General features: G+C 37.2%; 3 protein-coding genes across 4 annotated transcripts in view; 1 reads left to right on the top strand and 2 right to left on the bottom strand.

The window, feature by feature from the left end:
- Window positions 1–2,783, bottom strand: part of LOC124450505 (WD repeat-containing protein 49-like) — a 17,262-nt gene extending 14,479 nt beyond the window's left edge. The window contains 7 exon segments of the mRNA XM_047001171.1: window positions 85–193; window positions 1,259–1,312; window positions 1,457–1,526; window positions 1,803–1,837; window positions 1,918–2,130; window positions 2,221–2,311; window positions 2,498–2,783. Of these exon segments, the coding sequence (XP_046857127.1) occupies window positions 85–193; window positions 1,259–1,312; window positions 1,457–1,526; window positions 1,803–1,837; window positions 1,918–2,130; window positions 2,221–2,311; window positions 2,498–2,523 (598 nt within the window). The 5' untranslated portion in view covers window positions 2,524–2,783.
- Window positions 2,749–3,700, top strand: LOC124450506. The gene is given in 2 exon segments (XM_047001172.1): window positions 2,749–3,058; window positions 3,061–3,700. Coding segments are annotated over 2 exon segments (318 nt in total). The 5' UTR covers window positions 2,749–2,907; the 3' UTR covers window positions 3,228–3,700.
- LOC124450504 lies at window positions 3,586–24,151 on the bottom strand. Of its 2 annotated transcripts, none has more exons than XM_047001168.1 (21): window positions 23,631–24,151; window positions 23,066–23,314; window positions 22,542–22,653; window positions 20,762–21,343; window positions 19,860–20,112; window positions 18,182–18,332; window positions 17,732–17,807; window positions 16,856–17,052; window positions 15,823–15,961; window positions 13,894–14,149; window positions 13,567–13,829; window positions 11,998–12,093; window positions 11,515–11,559; window positions 11,178–11,438; window positions 10,481–10,656; window positions 9,003–9,207; window positions 8,713–8,822; window positions 8,182–8,250; window positions 6,824–6,922; window positions 4,594–4,810; window positions 3,586–4,472 (listed from the first exon to the last, which is right to left on the bottom strand). In XM_047001168.1, exons 1-21 carry the CDS (start codon window positions 24,012–24,014, stop codon window positions 3,865–3,867), a joined length of 4,548 nt encoding a protein of 1,515 aa, XP_046857124.1. In that variant the 5' UTR covers window positions 24,015–24,151; the 3' UTR covers window positions 3,586–3,864. The 2 variants fall into 2 exon arrangements, with proteins under 2 accessions (XP_046857124.1, XP_046857125.1); XM_047001169.1 differs by having other exon boundaries at window positions 8,713–8,819.

Genomic DNA, 24,151 nt, shown 5'->3' with positions numbered 1-24,151 from the left:
TGAAAAGAAAGCGGTTTTTCAAATCTCCTTTCATCCATAGCAAATCAGGACGATACAATCTTCGTATGTTAGTGTATGCATTACCAATTTCTTTGCTTGTCATAGCAACAACTAGCTTGTAGACATTTTGCATCGCAGCAAAATCTGTGATCCATAAGTCACGTTGCTTTACATCGTCTGGTTCAGTTGTGATCTAAACAACGATGAGCTATTTTGGATTTATTTGTCACTGCACAAAAGATTAAGATGCAACTTGAAACTTGAATCTTTGTTTACTCCAGTCTAGTGTCTTCATCATGAGTGATCTCATGTTAAAACTTGAATTCTTTTATACTCGAGTCTATGTGTCTTCATCAGGAGTGATTTCATGTTAAAACTCAAGTCCTTACATTCTCCAGTCTAGTGTCTTCATCAGGAGTGATCTGATGTTGAAACTTGAGTCATTACGTATTCCAGTCTAGTGTCTTCATCAGGAGTGATCTGATGTTGAAACTTGAGTCCTTATATACTCCAGTCTAGTGTCTTCATCAGGAGTGGTCTGATGTTAAAACTTGAGTCCTTATATACTCCAGTCTAGTGTCTTCATCAGGAGTGATCTGATGTTGAAACTTGAGTCCTTATATACTCCAGTCTAGTGTCTTCATCAGGAGTGATCTGATGTTGAAACTTGAGTCCTTATGTATTCCAGTCTAGTGTCTTCATCAGGAGTGATCTGATGTAGAAACTTGAGTCCTATGTATTCCAGTCTAGTGTCTTCATCAGGAGTGATCTGATGTTGAAACTTGAGTCCTTATGTATTCCAGTCTAGTGTCTTCATCAGGAGTGATCTGATGTAGAAACTTGAGTCTTTATATACTCCAGTCTAGTGTCTTCATCAGGAGTGATCTGATGTTGAAACTTGAGTCCTTATATACTCCAGTCTAGTGTCTTCATCAGGAGTGATCTGATGTTGAAACTTGAGTCCTTATATACTCCAGTCTAGTGTCTTCATCAGGAGTGATCTGATGTTGAAACTTGAGTCCTTATATACTCCAGTCTAGTGTCTTCATCAGGAGTGATCTGATGTTGAAACATAAGACCGGATGCCTCAGTCAAGCATCAGTTAATTTTGAAACTTGTGTAATTTAAGTGCTTATAAAGTGTTTATTTAAGTGTTGATAAAGTAGATTTTTCAAAAAGGGAGAGGAAAAAAAACACAAAAAAGATGTGGAACAAAAATCTAGATAATAATATATGTATATATATATCACACACATACGCGGATTGTTCTCAAGGGCTTCATATTTAAATTCCAGACAACAGCAACACCTTCCTAAATAATGTTTAAGAAAATTCAACAAAATATTTGGATAGAAATATCAGATCAGTCAGCCTGATATATAAATCAATTTTTAACGAGAGCCTCCTCATTTAAAAGTGCGCAATCATCAAGAGCATGGTACTACCTGCTGTTTACCTTACTAACAGTCAAATATCTTGGTGGATTTTTCAACATTGTGATCTTCTGGATGTTCTCTTTATGAGGACTAAAATAAAGATATATGGTGGATTGATTGGGTTTTACTGTGTTTGCACACACTTATGCAAAGCAAGGTGACCTTTGGGAGAACAGGCTAATGCAAACACAGCTCTAGACCAATTGGTGTACACGTTTCATTATGATTATTTTATAATATTGAATGAAATCTACACATTTCCCTAAGTAAAGAAAGGATAAAAATCATTCAATTGCCCTCTTATGTCTAGGACCATAAGAACAAGACAAGTCAATAACAAAAACAAAAAAACTGAAATGTCTTTACCTATTTGTGTATTTCACTTCCCTCCATTGCGGTACCTGTATTTTTGGAGAACAAAGATTACATGTATTTATGTGGGGGAAATTGAAAATGATGAAGTAAAATATTGTCTAGAAACCTGGGTCGTCTTCATTCTGTCATCTTTTTCCTGATAGTCGCGTTGCAAATGAGAGCAAAATTTATCCCAATCCACAAACCCTTCTTTGTCAGTGTCAATGACATCAAAAAGTTCTCGAAATTCATCTTCATTGCCGTGGGGAATAATGCTGGACAACAGTTCACAGAACTGATCAGCATCTCGTCTTTCCTCCACAGAATCGAATAAGATTATCTGAAAGTGACAAATATACAATTACACTTCAAACTCAATGAAAGGGAATTATTTTGATATAAGAGCAAGCTCATAACCATCTACACTTACAGGAAATGATTGTTGTATTGCCTCGAGCTCTTGCACAGTTAACCTGCTGAGTACTTTTAACTTTTCAAATCTTGTCAACGTGGAATTGCTTCTAGGTAGGAAAGGTGTTTCGCAAAGCACAAATTTTAAACATTTAAAGTGCACACTGTTTGTATTTCTTAAATAAAAATCACTTTTATTTCAAAACAGTCCTCAATGCAGCAGCCATTATTCACCTATAGTTTTTTTCCCACAAAACAACAAAAGAAAATATTTAAGTATCACACACTGGACTTACTGATTAACTAGATGCTCATTTTCCATGGCGTTTAATTTCCCTGTGGTTCAATCTCATAAAGGCTACGTTGACTTTCCATTTGTGTTGAAGTTTTACACTAGCCATTCATTCGACAGATGCACAGAAAAAATTTACTCAAAATTAAAAAATCAACAACGTTGTCAAGGGAACTGAACTGCTACCTCCATGCGAAATACAGCTATTTCAGGCTTCAATTCCACTCGCGACTATTTGAATTTTATTGAATTCATGACTCATAAAAGTTGGACGAATTATCTAAGGATGAAAAGTGAAACTGATTCTTTTAATCAAGCAAAAATTATTATTGGGAGATGCCTGACTGCAACTTTGAAGGTTTAGAGATCCTCAAAGCGGAAGTAACTGTACTCGAATGTTGAAAGAACTTAAATATGGACTCTTTGGCAAAATCTGTATTAACGAGTAAAGTAAACTCCGTCACCGATTCAGTAAGCAAAGGTTTCGGCTTTGGGGATGAAAAAAAAGAGGAAAACGAAGCCGGTGGCCTAACATTAAAGGAAGCGCGTAAAATCGAAGAGAAAGAAAAGCAGAGAAGGCGAAGAGGCAACAGGTTTATGCCAAACGCAGCGAAGAAAGACAGAAAAAACGCGATGAAATTCGAGCTAAATATGGATTGTCGAACGAGAAAAACTGTAGAGAGAAGACAGACGATAGTGCTAATAGTGAAGAAAAGTCTTGTATCGTCATGTAAATTGTGCGAGTCGTGGTTGAGTATTTATTACAATGTATTGAAGTGTAAAATTTTGTATAAAACTGTCTTAATACTTGTTTGAGACTTACAGCGTGTATAATTTTTATCCGTTGGCATTGTTTAATGTTCATAATGGCCATGTCATGTTGTATTGACTAAAGATTTTTCTTGTTCAAAACCGGATGAAACCTAACATACATGTATAACCTTGTCAACTACCTGTGGCTGTGGCAGGAAATTGGGTTTCATCCTTTCAGAAATGGAAAAGATAAAGATTCTAGGTCATCTTTAAACTCAGTCCTTCAAGCAAAATCAACTTCAACCATCAAACTAAGTCCTCGGACAAAATCGAATACAATTTGAAATAGTGCATCCATATAATACATAAATATAATTGCTAGAGTATAATTTTCATAGTTTAGCATTGACAATGACTCCATGATGAAGTAATAATTAAAAAATTCCAAATTCAATACATTGTCTTTAAATTCTTATTACAAAATACATTGAAAATTTTAAAAATCATAAAATGACTAACTCGTATGTATAAATTTCCCTCTTTACAACCAGCATTCATTGACACAAAATCATTGGGTTATGTTTGCTCACAGTTCTTTCCATAAGATAATGAAAGCAGTCAAACTGGGCGAGGACTGAAAGGCCTAGAAAAACGATAACTGGGCCTACCATTTGTACCTAACAATGGCTGATGCTCGTCGCTGCTAGTAAAATCTCTGGACAGCGCTCTCTGACTGCGCCGTCGAACCTGTTGCAATTCTTCCTCAGTAGGAGGTGGTATGAGGCTTTCATCACTAAATGCCCAGCCCTTAAAACTCGGGCTGTCACCACGGAATGGTGCACGTGCAAGTATATGAAGCAAGGTGTCCACTCTGTGCCAGAGCATCGTGAAGAACTGAATCACCACGATTGCTCCAAAGGCCACTAGAAACGCCAGACTCAGAAAATTCGTACTTTGCACTTTAAGCGAAGCATGTCTGGCCAAAACGTATATCAGTATTATCCACACCATGTTTGCCACTGTGAAAGCTAAAACGACCGAAGAACGAAGATCTTCGAGTTTGTCGGCCAACTCCGAGTGCTGACCGAATGCTTTGGATTCGGGCAACAATCTCAGCTTGCGAAGTTTACTCCAAAACTCGAATTCTTCCCCTTCGTTTTCCTCACGCAGAAGCCAAGTGGGAACCTTACGTAAAGCTTGCCTGGCTTCGCGGATTTTCCGCTCGACTGTATAAAAAATAGAAAAATTCATAAGAACTTTTAACCAAATTAAAACTTTTAAACAAATTCATAAGAACTTTTAACTCAAAAAAATTAATGATGTTTGTCAACGAATTCTTCGACATACTTGCACTAGGGTATTGTAGCTTGCGTACGGCAGTCGTTAGTTTTTTCAAATGGCCTTTCTTGGTGACATGAAGATCATCAGTTAACACTTTACTCAAATCTTTGGAGTTCATCACTTTCAAATCTTCCAACGCTTTGGGATTGTCGTAACTGTTGTTTTTAAAATTTAGCCAGTAGTCGTGGAGACCCAAGTCTGCCAACCATTTGTCTACGTTATCCTGAAGAAAGAAGTCAATAGAACTCACAAAAAGTTAGCTCAGAAAAAACTTCCTTCTAACTAAACGTCACTACAATGTTTTCTAAAACTCCATAAACACTGATATTTTAATGAAATGTCCATTCTACATGTATAATCTAACCATTGGGCGAACTTCTAACTAGCACATATGTTCGCACTCAAATCATCTCTGTACTTTGTATCATTTCAAAGACATTTTGTACTATACAGAATTTCTAAGATATTTTGTAGCATGCAGCATTTCTAAAACGTTTTGTAATATGCAGAATTTCAAGATATTTTGTAGCATGCATCATTTCAAAGACATTTTGTACTATGCAGAATTTCTAAGATATTTTGTAGCATGCAGCATTTCTAAGACATTTTGTACTATGCAGAATTTCTAAGATATTTTGTAGCATGCAGCATTTCAAAGACATTTTGTACTATGCAGAATTTCTAAGATATTTTGTAGCATGCAGCATTTCTAAGACATTTTGTACTATGCAGAATTTCTAAGATATTTTGTAGCATGCAGCATTTCTAAGACATTTTGTACTATGCAGAATTTCTAAGATATTTTGTAGCATGCAGCATTTCTAAGACATTTTGTACTATGCAGAATTTCTAAGATATTTTGTAGCATGCAGCATTTCTAAGACATTTTGTACTATGCAGAATTTCTAAGATATTTTGTAGCATGCAGCATTTCTAAAACGTTTTGCACGAAAAATCGACAAGATACAGACTATAGGACTTTCGTTGAAAAGTCTGAAGATATTCAAACTTTTCGAAAGTCTCTGGACGGCAATTTTCTGAAATAGAGCCTGTATAGTACAAGTTCAAAAGCTTTTGTATGATATGCGATGGTATTTAAATAAGTCCATTTCAGTTTAAATTGGTATTTTTGGATATAGTCTTTCATGTATGTTTCATCACTTTGCGTTAATAAAGTTCACAGAGTTCGAAAACTTCCACTTTTTGTGCATGGGTCACACACGCGTCGTGTAACGTAGCACATTTGCCTTTGTATCTCCGAGAAGAACAGTGTGAAATTCTACGTTACAGCATATGATTTTAGATAATATTACACTAAGTCACGATACATTCTAACTTCGTGATATTACACCAAGTCACGATACATCCTAACTTCGTGATATTAAACCAAGTCACGAAACATTCTAACTTCGTGATATTAAACCAAGTCACGATACATTCTAACTTCGTGATATTACACCAAGTCACGATACATCCTAACTTCGTGATATTACACCAAGTCACGATGCATCCTAACTTCGTGATATTACACCAAGTCACGATACATTCTAACTTCGTGATATTACACCAAGTCACGATACATCCTAACTTCGTGATATTACACCAAGTCACGATACATTCTAACTTCGTGATATTACACCAAGTCACGATACATCCTAACTTCGTGATATTAAACCAAGTCACGATACATTCTAACTTCGTGATATTACACCAAGTCACGATACATCCTAACTTCGTGATATTACACCAAGTCACGATACATTCTAACTTCGTGATATTACACCAAGTCACGATACATCCTAACTTCGTGAGGTCTCGATAATTGCCGACGCTTTAAACCGGAAACAGTGACAGAATCATAGTGTTACATCTTTGTAAATGTAGATCGTCCAGGTTGGTATAGTCCTGGGAAGGACTGTTTTTGTTGTTGTTGACTGACGTTTCGACAACCTTAGCGGTAGTCATCTTCAGAGTCATTTGTGTATTGAAGATGGCTACCGCTAAGGTTGTCGAAACGTCAGTCAACAACAAAACAGTCCTTCTCAGGACTATACCAACCTGGACGATCTACATTTACAAACATGTAACGATACTCCGGGTTCAAACCATTTACATTAAAATCATAGTGTAAATGATGAAACACACGTGACGGAGAAACCATACATAAAAACTGCTGCATGGTCACCATAAGCGATGCTGATGAACAGGAAATACATGGCAAATGATAGCTATTTACCGGTACGTTGTTTCCCATATCAACCAATGGAATTTGCTCAATTTCACGAAGAAGTTTCTTGCGATGCCCGCGTGTTTCGATTCCGATATCTATCAAATCCTGAAAAAAACGGAAACATTTCACAAACAGCCCAAAATTTCATGGTACAGAATATTTTAACCAAATGGTAATAACAAAGTGAAATTTTATTGTAAATATGATGTTAACGATATGTTTTTCGATATGATCTTAGGCAGTTAACTCTTAGTTTCAAATTTTATGTATTAATTTCACCGTAGACAAACTAATGTTTAATGAGTTAAACTTTATTCTTCATTTATAGCAATGAAATGTAATTCACGCTGTCAATTAGAAAATATATCATTACGTACAATCAAATATCAAATTAGAATGATTAAACATCAAACATTAAAGATTGCGTGCGTAAGCGAGCGAGCAACGTTTCCTCAGAAGGGACCAATTTTCTGAGAGAAAGTTATATCCACTGTCGAAAGGACAATAGAAGTGGGAAGGGCACATCCCGGAAGTTATAATGTAATCGTATTGTTTTCTGCATAGTGTGTTCTGTATCGGTTCCGACTTCCTGTTTCGAGTTTTGTTCACATTTATATTCGTTCAGATATTTATTGTCTTGAAAGCTGCCATTTGTGTTACCCAGTACATTTATCGGTATATTTGCGTATTTTTATACTTGTTTTCAAGTCTTTTTCAAATCTAATTTCTCTCGTTAGCTCAAATTTGGGAAGTATAAAGAGTAAAAAGCTTTAGCCTAGTAGACTTCCTTTGATGTTGTCAGATGAAAATAGAGCAAGTTCTATTTCCATCCGATTTTTGAGACTGACGGATTCGACTGTCGGAAGCTCACTTTATACGTGTTCAAACGATCCGTTTTTTTGGGATCCGACAAAATCGGATCGTGTAAACGGGCCTTCAGATACAAATCAGAGCATAAACGTAGTATACATTGTATATACGAAACGTCATACGTAGCGTTTCGCATTTTTATATAGTTATATGGATTTTTATACCGCATGTTAATAGAAAACATAACATAAACATCTTTCATAGCGATCTTGTTATTTTAATACAAAGTGAGGAGGGAGGCCTGGTTCCGACACGCCAGTCTTAGTTAATGGCGCCCATCCCATAGAAACATCTTTAAAAACACCCTCGTGCGAAGACAAATGAGTACGTCAGACGGTGCTCGGCGACAAGTAAGGATTACAGGGCAAATAAGTGTGCTTCACCTGATCAGTCATTCCACATATGAAGCTTGCACCCTCGTGCGAAGACAAATGAGTACGTCAGACGGTGCTAGGGGACAAGTAAGGATTACAGGGAAAATAAGTGTGAATCACCTGATCAGTCATTCCACATATGAAGCTTGTGTCATCGTAGCCATTTTGTTCAAAGTTGGGCTTGTATTTCTATAAGTGGCAACAAAATGATAAATGGTCGTATGATGTAGCTAGTGATCTTTTAAGAAATAAAATGCGAACCGAGGAGACCTTTGGGAGAACTCGAGAGCAGATCAGTGCAAGCCCGAGACCGAAGGTCGAGTGTTACACATGCTCGAGAGTTCTCACAAACGTCTCCGAGGTTTGCATAAGCCAGTGCAAACACGAAAAACATCTTTTGTTTCTTTTATAAAATAAAATAATGCGAAAAAGACAAACATTTTAATTTTTCCTCTAAATTGTATTCATGATCGATTTGCAAATTCTCTTTGACTGATTGATAGTTCAGATTGATTTGATTGGTTGAGCTCAGATATGTTTTGCACTGGCGAATGCAAACTTAGCTCTAGACCAATCAGCGCACGCGTTTCATTGTGTTTATTTTATAAAGAAAAAACGACGCGCGAAAACTCCACCGCATTTCCGACTTACCTTCATTTTACCATCCAACCAGTCTTCGACACTTGTATGCGATTTGAATTGCGGTAATTTATGATGGAAATGAACACTTCTCTTAGGGTGGCCGGGAAGACGGAATTCTTCTGAAACAAAAAATTTCATAGGTTGAATTTTGCTCGTTATGAAGCCTTAAATCTATCATGTTCGACGATGAAAACAAGTGTTTCGACCAGCAAAGCAAAAAATTTTTCCCTCTCAAGTTTTGAATACTCCCTTCGAAAAACAGCCAAAGGGAAAATAAAATGATAGTCACGTGACTTCACCTATATTTGAATCGTGTGAAGGAGATCTTGGTCCTTTCTTCAGCGCAGGTTTCAACGGTCGAGTGGGAGACGTGGGGGAATGGGGAGTAGGCAAGTTCTCTTCGGTCTTGGCAGTTTTAGTATAATTCTCATCAACATTTTCACTATTATCATCGCTCTCTTCCATGTTGGACTCCTGCAATGTTTGATCTGATTGACTATCAGACTAAGAAATAAAAAAGTCATAAGTACTGAAGATTGACGTTCTTCTTTGCACGCTGCCTCCCCTTCCTTAATTCATAAGTACTAAAGATTAACGTTCTTCTTTGCACGCTGCCTCCCCTTCCTTAATTCATAATTACTGAAGATTAACGTTCTTCTTGCACGCTGCCTCCCTTCCTAATTCATAAGTACTGAAGATTAACGTTCTTCTTTGCACGCTGCCTCCCTTTCCTTAATTCATAAGTACTGAAGATTAACGTTCTTCTTTGCACGCTGCCTCCCCCTTCCTTAATTCATAATTACTGAAGATTAACGTTCTTCTTTGCACGCTGCCTCCCTTTCCTTAATTCATAAGTACTGAAGATTAACGTTCTTCTTTGCACGCTGCCTCCCTTCCTAATTCATAATTACTGAAGATTAACGTTCTTCTTTGCACGCTGCCTCCCCTTCCTTAATTCATAAGTACTGAAGATTAACGTTCTTCTTTGCACGCTGCCTCCCTTTCCTTAATTCATAATTACTGAAGATTAACGTTCGTCTTTGCACGCTGCCTCCCTTTCCTTAATTCATAATTACTGAAGATTAACGTTCTTCTTTGCACGCTGCCTCCTTTCCTTAATTCATAATTACTGAAGATTAACGTTCTTCTTTGCACGCTGCCTCCCCTTCCTTAATTCATAATTACTGAAGATTAACGTTCTTCTTTGCACGCTGCCCCTTTCCTAATTCATAAGTACTAAAGATTAACGTTCTTCTTTGCACGCTGCCTCCCCTTCCTTAATTCATAATTACTGAAGATTAACGTTCCTCTTTGCACGCTGCCTCCCCCTTCCTTAATTCATAATTACTGAAGATTAACGTTCTTCTTTGCACGCTGCCTCCCCTTCCTTAATTCATAATTACTGAAGATTAACGTTCGTCTTTGCACGCTGCCTTTCCTTAATTCATAAGTACTGAAGATTAACGTTCGTCTTTGCACGCTGCCTCCCTTTCCTTAATTCATAAGTACTGAAGATTAACGTTCGTCTTTGCACGCTGCCTCCCTTTCCTTAATTCATAAGTACTGAAGATTAACGTTCGTCTTTGCACGCTGCCTCCCTTTCCTTAATTCATAAGTACTGAAGATTAACGTTCTTCTTTGCACGCTGCCTCCCATTCCCTAATTAATCACGACAAAAAGGATGACATTGCAAAGGTTAAATTAAAAAATACTTTCGATTTCAAAAACAAACAATCAAAGACGTGACATTCGTGTTTTGAAAGTGATCTGAACTGACCTCACTCGATGAATCACTTGTTGTACTTCGCGTTCTGTCAACAGGTTCAACAGGCTCCGAAACAGGTTCTTGAACAGGATCGTCCTTGCAGCCATGACAGACCCAAATCAATTTATCCATAATAATTTTCGATATTGGTTTATCGTTCGCACTTTTCGTTTTGGCCTCACGCGTTCCTATAGGTGAAAATTTTGATAGCCATGTAACGAAGGAGACGATAATTTAATAATTATATTATATTATACTATATTATATTATATTATAGTATATTATAGTATATTATATTATAACATATTTATTTTCTTATTCTTATAAGGAAAAAATTTGCGTTGTAAAATGGCCGATATGCAGCGTGTTCAAGATGAAATTGCATTGTTTTATACAAAATTCACTTCGCCTGGATAGTGAATTTTGTATAAAAAACCATCTGAATATATTTTTCTATCTCCTTGAACAATTCAAATTGCTATTAAATCAATTTTAAAATATCTAATTTAACTTTGTAAACAAATACATTTCGAAAAAAATATCACTCGTTGGACCACGGTCAAGATGTCGTAAAAAGCTACCCCGTCGAGGCAGCCAATCAGATTGCACGAAATCAAAAAATATCGCTACGCATGCATAAATAAAAAAATAACAACATATATTATTACACATATTACGTTACATTACACTACATTGTTTTTACACTCACCCCAAGACCGATCTGTTAAGTTACATATTGAGTAAATGATGAGAAACAGATAGCCGGAAGGTAGGCAGAGAAGGTACCAGATTCCGTGTACCAAGCAACCGGCTTCGGTGGGATGACAAAATGCGGTGAGAACAAAGACAGCAACAATTGCAAAAAGATACCACGCTGAGATGGCAAACCGCTGATATAACGGTTCCTTGGGTGTCGGGCTCGGAGTCGACGGGTTTTGTGATGTCGTTGCCGATTTCGGGGACGTCTTGCCTGGAAAATGAAAACGTTTTTGCTGGTCACAACAAAAAATGACAAACTGCGTTGCAAGGTCAAATGATGCTCCTACCTTCCAAAAGAAAATTAGAAAACGTATTTTCCAACGCGTGAGGACCTAACACAGAAAACAGTCATTTTTTCAAGTAATTTACTATGCAACAGTATCCTGATAAAAATGGACGGATTTTCATATCTTCTACAGGTGGGGGGCTAAAATTTTTAGGAGGAAGTGACGTAAGACAAAGTGAAGAAGTAATGATTGTAGGGGCGGTTTGCTAGCGCCGCCATCAATATCTGTACTAGTGATTTGTTTTCCTAGAAATTGTTTTCTATGAAAGTGACGTAAGACAAAGTGAAGAAGTAATGATTGTAGGGGCGGTTTGCTAGCGCCGCCATCAATATCTGTACTAGTGATTTATTTTCCTAGAAATTGTTAAAATGTTTTCTTAGATGGGTGAACAATCTTTTCAAGAGGTGAAATTTGACATTTGGAGCTGGCACACACCCCTCACCCCAGAAAATCCGTACGTGGTGAAAATTTCAATTCATAAACCTTTACTTATCCAAACAGGTACGTTGAAGCTTGCTTTTGAGTTCTTTGTTGACGTAGTAGGCGGTATAGTACTTTTAGGAGGCAGTGTAATACTTGCTGAAATAAAAGTATAAACTTCAGAGACGACGAAGTAAATATCGAAACTATTAATCATCACAAATCAGGTAGGTGGAATTGTGAATTCAAAATGCTGTACTTTCTTTTAAAAGGCATAAAATTTTAGGCGTTCACCATGGTCTTCACAAGCCCCTATGACGTATAATTGTCGAAATACACACATGAGAATGAAGCAAATGCCCGATCGTAAATCGACACAGTAAACATGGTTGGGAAGCGTTCTTTGTTCGTCAAACGCATAAACCAACATTATGATCACGTCGTGTAGTGCAATGCATTATGGGAAACATAAATATTTATAAATATAATGTACACGGAGGACGTATACACGAGATAACAACAAAGAGCGCTTTCTGGTTTGTCGTCAAACGCATAAACCAACATTATGATCACGTGGCGTAGTGCAATGCATTACGGGAAACATAAATATTTATAAATATAATGTACACGGAGGACGTATACACGAGATAACAACAAAGAGCGCTTTCTGATTTGTCGAAAATTACTTCCAGGAAGAGCAGTTTTTCCAACAAGCTTCTCGATGATCAGAAAGCACTCTTAGCCAGAGTTGCAAACAAGTTGAGCCATTCCCCCCGTGGGATTTCGTGTCTGAAAAACCTTCATGTCTTGTCATTTAAAACCTTCCGTTAACTAAATCGTGTAGATTGAGTTAGTTTCACAGTTGTACACTTTTACACCTGATTAAGGTAATCAATATTTTAGAAATATAAGATTGTTTCTGTGTTTTCACAAACTTCTCTGAGCTTTGCATGAGCCTGAAGTAACACGAAATTATTTTACAAAAAAAAAACAAACAATAATGCGGCGAAAAAGATAAATCTAAAACAAATGTTTTAATTTTTCCTCTAACATGTATATTCATGATTGATTTAAAAATTCTCTTTGGTTGATTTAATTGACACCAATGAACTGAAACACATATAACGCTACCTGCATGTAATAAAAAAGCCTGATAATCTTTTGAAGTCAAATTTGACACTCAGACACGCGAGATTACACCCAGACACGCGTGTGTATTTCAATCAATTTTCACTCCGCGAAAGAATCACGAAACACTAAACACGCTTCTCCGGGTGTAATCTCGCGTGGCTGGGTGTAAGATTTGGCTTTAATTATTTGCTTTAGGTAGCGTTCCATGTATTTTTGTTTAATGTAATTGACTGAACTCAGACCGGTCGCACAAGCTGATGCCAACACAGCTATGGACCAATCAGCGCGCGCGTTTTATAGCTTCTGTAAAGCCAATAAAATGCGATGTTGTTTTTTTGTTGTGCATGCGCATGATTCTTTCGAGTGTTTATCTATGAATCTTCATCACAAACCTTATTCCAAGGAAACCTTATTGAAGGATGGTAAAATAGTCACGAGTACTTGCATCTTTTTTCAACTCTCTACCGAAATCATACAAAAAATATTTTAATGAGTACGTACTTGGAGTGGGAGTTACATCTGTCTTCTTCACCGGATTTTCGACGCTCTGTACTAACACACCAACAAACACAACACTCATCAACAGAGAGTACACAACGGTCAAAACTTTGGCTGTCTTGAGTTGAAGATCTTGTGACGTGTACAAGCACATTAGACCGTAACCAAAGGCAACTAAGGTGAGAAGTATCAAGACGGCTAGCTCGTTTATATTTTGCCAACCGTAAACTAAACCACCAAGCATTATAAGAATAACGGTACCAGGACTAAATATATAAATAAAATTTCACTGTCTGTAAACACTGCTAGTTGAGTTCTTCATTAACATACCTGATTAAAGTTGAGAAGACATTCGCCATTTGATACAAGATGAACGGATAAGACATGGAGTCGTTGTTCTTAAGGGTGATCTGTGATTCGCTAATCACCAAAGCCAAGTTCGCAAGCGTTGACGGGATCCATCTGCGACGCTGTTTGTAAAACTCGTCAAAAGCATCTGGACAGTGAGTAGAGTTCTCCGCAGCTGCGCAGTATTCTAAACGCCAGCCAGCTTGAACCATCAGTGTACAGAGCCAGCGGTCTTCACCTAAAAAGAAGCGCAAGAACCTTGCGTGAACGAACTAATGAGGCAGACTGATAAAAAAAACTCCTTATTTCTCGGACATATTGAGCACTGCCTGGAAGAAAAATTTACTCCCCTGGATGAAATAACCTTCTAAACTATCAAATATTATCATCTTCCTCTTAACATCCAAAAACTGTAAGAACTAGAAAATTTTGCAGTTGGAAGACCTTGTATAATAACAGTTGAACGAGAACTTAGCGGAAGTGTTAAAAGCCTCGTTTTTGGCAACTTGATGATGTGATATTGTTTCAATGCTTGAAACAATTTTATTTTATTCAGTGTCGTAACCACTACAAGCTCTGGGTGGGCAGAGCGACGGGCACCCATGCAATATGCGTGCAAGGGGTCCCTTGAACAGTGTTAGTTATGGAAAATAAAACTAAATACGTAGGATTATATTTGGGCAAGTGGAAGCACTGGAAATTTCATATTCAAAGTCATCCGTGTGCTCGTGTTCATGGAAGTAAATTGAAAGCTCTATTTGGTGTTTTTCTGTATATATATATAAAACAGTTACGATTGTGTTTTATAAACGATTATCAGGAAAATGTTTATGTTGCCTATTTGTCAGAGTTGGGGGGGGGCACCCCATCCTGGAGGGAGCATGGGCAGCCTGGTTTAAACTTACACTACTGATTTATCAACGGCGAGCATTTTATTTTTCCCTACCAGTGTTTCTTCTTTTGCCGGGCAGTTTCAAGCAGTCTCGGAAAGTCCCGAGCAGTAAGTCTCGAACAGTCTCAGAAAGTCCCGAGCAGTAAGTCTCGAACAGTCTCGGAAAGTCCCGAGCAGTAAGTCTCGAACAGTCTCGGAAAGTCCCGAGCAGTAAGTCTCGAACAGTCTCGGAAAGTCCCGAGCAGTATGTCTCGAACAGTTCCGAGCAGTGTTTAGAAGATCCTTATTTCTTGTCAAAATCACAACAAAGTTGTCAAGAGAAGTAAAATGTAATCCGGACACTCAAACAAAGAGGCTATTTTTCCGCGTTGGAAAAATGCATTGGATCTAATACGTCGGCCATAGCCTACACAACACAAACGATCATCAAAGCATGCAGGTCGTAGTGCATTGGAGCTTAATTTTGGCAAAGTTTCGGCAAGTAACAATTCATATGAAAAATTTTTCAAAAATGCTCACATAATCGTACAAGTGTACACATTTAAGGGATAAAACAATGCCATCGAACTGAATATATAACTGGAGTGCTACCTTTGTGAACTGAATATATAACTGGAGTGCTACCTTTGTGAACCGAATATGGAAATGAAGTGCTACCTTTGTGAACTGAATATATAACTGGAGTGCTACCTTTGTGAACCGAATATGGAAATGAAGTGCTACCTTTGTGGACTGAATATATAACAGGAGTGCTACCTTTGTGAACTGAATATATAACTGGAGTGCTACCTTTGTGAACTGAATATATAACTGGAGTGCTACCTTTGTGAACTGAATATACAACTTAAGTGCTACCTTTGTGAACTGATTATATAACTGGAGAGCTACCTTTGTGAACTGAATATGGAACTGGAGTGCTACCTTTGTTAATATGAATATACATGTTGAATAAAGAATTTTAGCTTATTGTGGTAATGAAATTTTTCTTCGAACAACTCATCGCATACATAGATACGCACCCATATCTTTGGTAAGGAAGTCAACTGCATGATCGGCTGTCGTGGAATATATGGAGAGGACATCCCGTACAGCTTTCGCTCTATAGACACTAAAACAGCCAGGACAGCAGAGGACAGAGCCTAACACATGATTAGCAACCTTGTGAAAGAAAAAGATAAAATGTTGGACGCTCCGTAAATATCCTGTTATTAAACGCGTACGCGAATCAAATTGTACCACAACAAAACCATAAAATCTTTCTTATTTTTCATACGTATATAAACAGTGAAAAAATACTGACAGCATTTCCCTTTAAATTGACGAATGACGCAAATGACGCATAATTTCGTATATTTCTGAAGTAAAACTGAGATCGACTTTCTTTGCAAATTTCGTGTTGTGTAAAATAGATAATTTGAGGTCGGTGTTGTTCCTAACTTACATAACATAAAATCAACTTATGTTTTCGTTGCCCCCCTTCAAACATTGTCTAAAAGTTTAAAGTGTTTTTTGAGTTTATCACATTCATGATTTAAAGCTGTTTCATTTAAATACTGGCACGAATAAATTAAAGTAAAAGATGCGTACAACCAACTGCAAATTATCTAATTTCATATCACAGAAGTTCAAGACCAATAACCAGGACAAGCAGACAATTTTAAGCAAAACAAAATAAAACAAATTCCGAAAACAGACATCTCGTTTTCTTGATATTCAAGATAATACAACAGTTTTAAAACAAAAGATGGTGTAATATTTCGTCTTTATTCCAAAGACATCATAAAACTAATAGTTTACAATGCAATAGTTTCGCAGCCTGCATTATAAACTATTAGTCTGATGATGTCTTTGGAATAAAGACGAAATATTACACCATCTTTTGTGTTGAAACTCTTGTATTATCTTAAATATCAAGAAAACGAGATGTTTCGGAATTTGTTTTACTTTGTTTTATGAAATTTCAAGCGGTTCGTGATGTGAAAATACAATATTATATAGGAAAGAAAATCTATTACAGTTTTACAAGATCTCACGATATAAATATACAGTTACCTTTTGCAACCAATGACCAATGGCATAATCAAATTTTTGATACCAAACCAGAGGTCCATGACCTATAGGATGAGTCCTTCCACAAACAGCACCGACTTTAGGGTCGCGTATCAGACGGTCCAGAAGAGCCTCGACCGAGTCCGCGTCAAATTTAATGTCCGCGTCAGTCGTAAGAATGTACGTGTCCGCTTCCGGTACTAAATATAGTCAGAGCAAGCTTAAAGCCTCGGTCACACTGCATCCGATAACGATGCAAAGAAAAATCGCTCGTTATTCAAACTCTTGTGTGCGATCACATTGCAGCGATAACGATGACGATTTATCGTTAGTATGTAACCATTGAATTTCCTTATAGTTTATCGTTATTATCGTTATTGTCGAACAGTGTGACCGAGGCTTAAAACAGTTGTGTTTAGGAACAAATCAGGGACCACAGCAGGGGTGAAAAAAGTATCGGAATTCGGGAACATAGTTCCCCAGAAATCTTATAAAGTTGAGAGTTCGGCAGAAAGTTTTACAGGAACCCTTACAACATTTTTAAATCAGTTTATTAAAGATCGTAATTAATTGTTAATAATCAATAACTTTTAAACATAATTCATGTTTTTGTCATTTTGGTGATTTCAACAATCAAATTTCACAGAAAATTTTTAGCATTTGGCTGTGGTTCCCAGAAAGAAAAAAAAACAGACGATCTAAAATTGGAGGAGGGGGGGAGCAAGTATTCATATATGCATGTTCTACTTTATTACGCTTCTATTGAAATCAATTGTGATACAGTTATGACGTATGCATATATGAATATAATCTCTCCCCCAGACCCCAGTTATCAATCATTCACGATCCCTGTAACTATTTCGAGAGAACTATTTCTACCGTTCATTTGCTTGATTTTAAAATCCAGCACGTACGACATGTACATGATTTGACTCCAGCGTTTCTTATTCTTCACCTGTAATGAAAATAACCGAGGAATAAATAGCCATCGGATCGACCTCATTGGGGAGCTTTAGCAAGATTACGACTACGACAACGAGTACGAAGTTTGACCGTGTAAGGGAATGGCACGAGGAAGTTTGTTGTCGTTGTCGCTTCGTCAAAACATTGTGACGAGTGTCTCATTCCCAGGAAAGATTTAAAAGCATACAAGTGAAAACATACTCCAAAATGTATCACCTCGTAAAACCAAATAAAATAAATTCCGAATATCAAGGCTTTGAAAATAGGTGCAAATCTACAAATAAGTTGATTTCAAATGCAAACACGGCTCTAGACCAATCCCCGCACGCGTTTTACTGTTTTTATTTTATGACATACAATGATTACCTTCAAGTTATCTTTGAGGTGGATATGGAAATTCATACCACCGGGAAGCTTCCACCTCATTTCCATTCCATAGGGTGTTTCCAGCCTTGTACAAGCGTCCACTTCCACGTGTAGCGTCTTCTTCACCAGTGAGATAAGTTGCAGAACGTAACTAAAACAGGAATTACCAGGGTTTTGAAAATCAATTTCAACATTGAGATTCGCTGTGCTGCATGCGTAAATTAAAGAATGTGTCTCGCGATGATGCTTTGTGAGCCTAGCAAGCCAAAGATAGCGATTTTCGGGGCACCATAAAATGGCGGCATATTATGAGGTTCTTAGAGTAACAGTATAGGTTTCTACTGCAAGTCTCATATATCAACGTCAAAGCGAAGTAGGCTAAGAAAAGAAGAAGAAATAACGTTAATTAAATTTAAGAAAGACGTTTTGCTACCAAGAAAATAATCATTAATCTCCACGTTTGATATCGGAAGTTCAAAAACAGAAGTAAATACAAGCGCGCAAAGCATTATCGTGGGACTCATTGTCTCATATAGTAAGCACGAAACAGCCACAAGTTAATAGTAAGCACGAAACAGCCACAAGTTAATAGTAAGCACGAGACACCCACAACTTAATAGTAAGCACGAAACACTTGTTTCCAACAATAATACTCTGATGTTTGTGACACCAAATTTTACCTAGTGTTGTTTTCATTTCATTGTAAAGGCAATTTAAAATGACTTGATGACTTCGAAGGTTGCACTTGCTTGAGAGTTCTCACAAACATCTCCGAGGTTTGCATAAGCCAATGCGAAAACGAAAAACATCTTTTATTTCTTTTATAAAATAACAATAATGCGAAAAAGACAGACATTTTAATTTTTCCGCTGATATCTTTGCATAATCGATTTGCAAATTCTCTTTGACTGATTGATTGTTTTGATTGATTTGATTGGTTGAGCTCAGACGTGTTTTGCAAAGGCTAATGCAAACACAGCTCTAGACCAATTAGCGCACGCAAATTCGTGATAAAATTTTGTGTCATGAACACTTTAAAGGTGCAAGAGTCGTAGATATCAATGTTAATCACCAACGATAAAAAGATTCGATTGACTTCGTCCATTGTTTTTAATAAGTTTATGTGAACGTAGAAACAGTCCAGTGTGAAGAAAGACCTGATTGTGATCAAATTTGTTCCGTGTATTTTGGAAAAGCGTTGGGTTAACAGGACACAACAATAAAATGGTCGTCTTCTTTGACTTTTCGAATAGGTCTTCAAACCCAAGGCACAGAATATCGATTATACAAAAGGGTCACTCGTGTTGGAGTCTTTGATGTTTTTGTCCTCGCGCATGTTGTGCCGCGCATATCGGCTGCCATTATTCTAGAAAGATATTTAGACCTTTTCACTTGTTTCCAACCACTAAAATGATCTGACGTCATTTCGTATATTGAAACATTTTCGATTTCATTGTGAAGAAATGACGTCATGTTATTGCAGTGGTTGGAAACAATTGAAAAACCTTAAGTATCTTGCTGGAAGTATAATGGCGGCTGTGAGGACGAGGTGCCCACTTGACCTTCTGTAAAGTTATTCTGTGCCCAAGGCAAGATTTGAGCCCGCACGTTAGCGTAACTGCTCGATAATCCAATGCTCCAATGCTCAGTCATGTAAGCGATATATTACCGGATTTACCTATTGAGAACGTCTCCCTTCACAGCGCCATCAAACCATATATGAGATTCAATTCTTCTTTTGCTTCTCTCCCTGGCGACGTCAACACGACGGATGGAATGAAGTAGTTGCTCCATCTCGTAGTCGGCTTCGTGATACATCGTTGTACATATGAATACACAACTGTCCTTAGCTAGCTTGTTTCGGTCTAACACGTAATCCTCCGTCAGCTCATTTTTCCGATTCAGAAGAAGATTCTGCTCAAGCATAACACCTGAAATAGCAGTGATCATTCCAATTAGAATTTGCAAACCACTACGCATAAGTGACAAGCACTATATAAGCCTGTTCTGCTATATGAATCGGATCTCATAATGACTTCGTCAAATTTGAGAAAATAGAAATTTGTTGTATTTGAATCGACTTTTTGTCTATTGATCCAGCAGCAGTAAAAATCGTAGCTTTTTGCCTTCCAGGGGATTTAAGATACTGTCAAACTACTTGCTACATATTGTGAATCTCTAAAAAACGTCTTCGTAAAACTAGTCCCAAATCATTTACTGGTGTTAAATCCGTATTGAATGCGCAAAAAGAAATCGAGACATTATTCAAGTTTAAAAAGAGAGCATTCGTCATTTTGTCAGGTGTTTAAGAAATAAAAGATGTTTACTGTGTTTGCACAAGCTTAGGTAAACCGCGGAGACCTTTGGGAGAAGTCGAGAGCATATCTGATCACAGCAAGCCGGAGACACGTTTTGAGCCAGACTTATCAAGGGTAATGGTGGCATACAAAGCATTAACGTCAGTTAAAATGCCATTAAAATTATCAGCACAAGTCCGTTTTTCTCAAATGTGCGCCCCCCCCTCCTCTCCCCCTTTGAATTATCTGGTTACGGCCACAGGTTGCGGCCATGAATACATACCATTATAGGAAGGCATCCAGAACAACTGTCGTTCCGTAGCCATGATTAAATCTTGTGAATGCCATATATAGTAGATGGTCGATAACAGCTGAGCCAAAAACACGCAAGCAAAAACAATAATAGCTATCCACATTTGTTTATGGTTGACGAACAGGTTATGGTCAAACAGCCACTTATATCCGAACAATCTTTCGCTACCAACAGCTATGAAAAAACTGACAGGAGTCATTAACGTTATGGGAAGGGCGAAGCAAAACTTTTGCATTGCCATTGAGCATGATATCATGCCAACTACATAACCGACAAAACTGCTGAAAATGTTCACAAGAAAGTACTTAAAAACTATATCCGTTTTTTGGCTAAGATATTCAAAGCCAACATCTAAATCGGCCATGTTTTTCTTGCCACTGTCGTTCATATATTTGTACATGAAGTAGGTGACAAATGGCGTTAGCAACAATTTGAGTCCTTCGCATATCAATGTAGCTTTGCGTCTCGCAGTTCGTATACGAAGATATTCCCCAGGATGATTGGATGGGTCTCCATTACTCACTTCTTCGATGCCAAGGTGGTTTTGATCGACTGCATCAAAAAAAAAGAAGAAAAGAAGTCATTATTTCCAGTAGCACTCACATGTGTAGAAAGACACTTGTGTAGAAAGTGGGGGGAGGGGTGGGTGGGCATAATGTCATCCAAACCCAAAACTACTCTATATGTGGGACGCTGACTTTTACCAAATAAATTCATGAAAAATGTGGGTGACCCCATTTCCCTCCAGCCTGAAAGACACAGTAAGGGACACGTTGTGCTACATTATTTAAAGAAACAAAAAAGATTGTTGATCTTTAAATCTCAATATGCTCTGTAATATCATAATGATGTTATTTGCATAATAGTCAAATATCTCCAGAAAAAAGTAAAATAGGTTAATTCTACCCGAGAGGTTAATAAGTCATTTCATGTTCTTTACTTAAGAAATAAAAGATGTTTACTGTGTTTGCACAGGCTTATGCAAACAGAGGAGACCTTTGGGAGAACTTGAGGGTTTGCACCAGCTCGGTAGTTATCGCAAACATCCCCAAGGTTTGCATAAGCCAGTGCAAACACAAAAAACAACTTTTATTTCTTTTATGAAATAATAATAATGCGAAACAGTAAAGTTAAAACAAATGTTGAAACATGAATTCATGACATGATTGATTTGCAAATTCTCTTTGATTGATTGATTTGAATTCTTGAGCTCAGATTAAGACAAATCAGCTCACATGTTTTACTATTTTGATTTTATAGTTTCTATTGAAATCCATTGTTTTTGCAAAACATAACATGCAATAACATAGCCAGCCTGCAGATGTACTGCTGCTATGTAAATTCTGAAAGCTTATCATAATTCATTTCTTTAAGAAATCTATTGTTCTTACAGTAAGTGAACACAAAAATATTTGCATAACGGGAGTAGAAAGTCGGCCTGGTTACACAACTGCTAACATGAATATATGATTACGAGCCTCGGATTATTAAGGCTTATCATGGCACTTTTAAATTATATAAAATTACATTCCCTAGCTTGGACGGCCTGATCCAATCACATGAGAATAAAGCAAAAGTTATGAAAAGAGTGTAACATTACCATGTGTTTGGATCTAATTATTTTATATCTAAGATAACAACAAATCCTCTTGTTCAACATGCTTAAAGATGCCTGATTGAAACATGGGGCATCAAAAAATCTGAGCATGTGTTATACATATATGTTGTTTCATAAAATCAAATCACATACCTGCATCCAATGGATCAGATTGTGGTATGCATTGTAATTTTCGTATTGTAGGTACCCATGCAAATGAGACAAGCAACAGAGGAGGAAGAAAATAACCGAGTTTCTTTGGGTTCTGCAAAATTAATAATTTTTCATCAAATGTTATGAAATATAAACACTGAAATGCATGCGCTATTTGGTCCATATTTGAGTATGCATTAGCCTGTGCAAACCTATTTGAGCTCAGTCCATTAAATTAAGGAAAGAGAATTCGCAAATCAATCATGAATACATGTTAGAGGCGAAATAAAACATTTGCTTCAAATTCATCTGTAATTATGTAAAAGGAATAAAAGATGTTTTTCATGTCCACACTCGCTTATGTAAACATAGTAAACATATTTTAATTCATAATTATATCCAAACACGAATCATGTATCAACATAGAATACTCTGGAATAAGTGTGAAAAACTTTGAAAAAGAAATCCATGAAGCTGAAGATATTCAAAAATGTAAATAGTTTATTGTATATTGGTGCCCTTACTTTGTTCAAAACGATAATTACAACAAAACCAGCTAACTGCGTAAGTGCACAGATAAATGACAACAGTTTTCTTGCAGCTGTGTTTTGTTCCTCTCTGTGATATGACTTGAAAATCTGTCGAAAAATTGACAGCATGCCCACACAATTCATGATGGCAATTGAATCAACACCACTGACTTCCTTCATGGGTAAGACCAACATGACAAAAAATGACAAACCAACCACTTCAGCGACACTGGCAAGGACACACTATATAGAAATCAAACCACTATAAACTTAATCATAACACTATTGACCAACATCAATTTCTGTAAAGATTATAAAGTTTTCTGTAAACATCACTGAAACAACAAAATTGTCAATGGCAGCACATTGAAAATGGGCGGGCTGAGCACAGTCCCCTTTGCAGCTTTATAGCTAATCTTTGGGAAAAGTTCAACTGAATTCTAATTTAATTTATTTAAGTTCCAAGGTAAAACAATTTCCTGGAATGACTCGAATTTCACGACAATATGCCCTGACACATCACAAACAAAACGCAATGTTTTAAAACACAATCACTTACAAAGAAAATGGACATACAGGTTGGCCATGGGTTGTTTTTCTTTCGCAAGCTACCCCAAAATGCCCAAACAAAGCTCACGAGCTGTGGTACCATCAGAATGATAACAAGCATAATGTAACGCCTACAGCTTTCTTTACCATCGTTTGCATTCGATTTCGCCACCGATATGACAGAAAGTTTACTAAAAACACCACAAGCAAGAAACAATAGGCTAAGAAAACCAGCCGCAGCGCATTTAGCGTATGGAAGAAACTTCGAGTTCGGTTGCTTTTCATTATGCCGTCTCAACTTCTCAACTTTGGGTTCTTCTTCAACGGTCAAAGATACATTACCAGCTTGAATATTCACAGCTGTAGAACGTGAAGTTGAAGGCGTTGAAGCCATGCAGGTTTTGCATAAACAACCACAAACTTTAAACAAGACTCTTCACAAATTTGAGATCGACGAAAATGAAGATCACCCTTGATTGTATCGTCTGTTAAAAACAGCGCAGACTGATTACTTGAACAAACAAGGTTAGA

This window comes from Xenia sp. Carnegie-2017, unplaced genomic scaffold (genome assembly GCF_021976095.1).
Source record: "Xenia sp. Carnegie-2017 unplaced genomic scaffold, XeniaSp_v1 HiC_scaffold_24, whole genome shotgun sequence".
In the NCBI taxonomy this organism is placed as follows: Eukaryota; Metazoa; Cnidaria; class Anthozoa; order Malacalcyonacea; family Xeniidae; genus Xenia; species Xenia sp. Carnegie-2017.
Note: the sequence above shows the minus strand (reverse complement) of the source record. Positions and strands in the feature narration are given on the sequence as shown.

What these genes read in the sequence shown, in the direction of transcription:
- LOC124450504 (XM_047001168.1), bottom strand. Translation starts at nt 24,014, where the DNA reads ATGGCTTCAACGCCTTCAACTTCACGTTCTACAGCTGTGAATATTCAA. An exon ending in CTTAACAGATCGGTCTTGGG is followed by an intron (nt 10,657 to 11,177) that starts GTGAGTGTAAAA and finishes TTTCACCTATAG; the next exon opens with GAACGCGTGAGGCCAAAACG. An exon ending in TATGTGGAATGACTGATCAG is followed by an intron (nt 6,923 to 8,181) that starts GTGATTCACACT and finishes CGTTTTTTTCAG; the next exon opens with GATTTGATAGATATCGGAAT.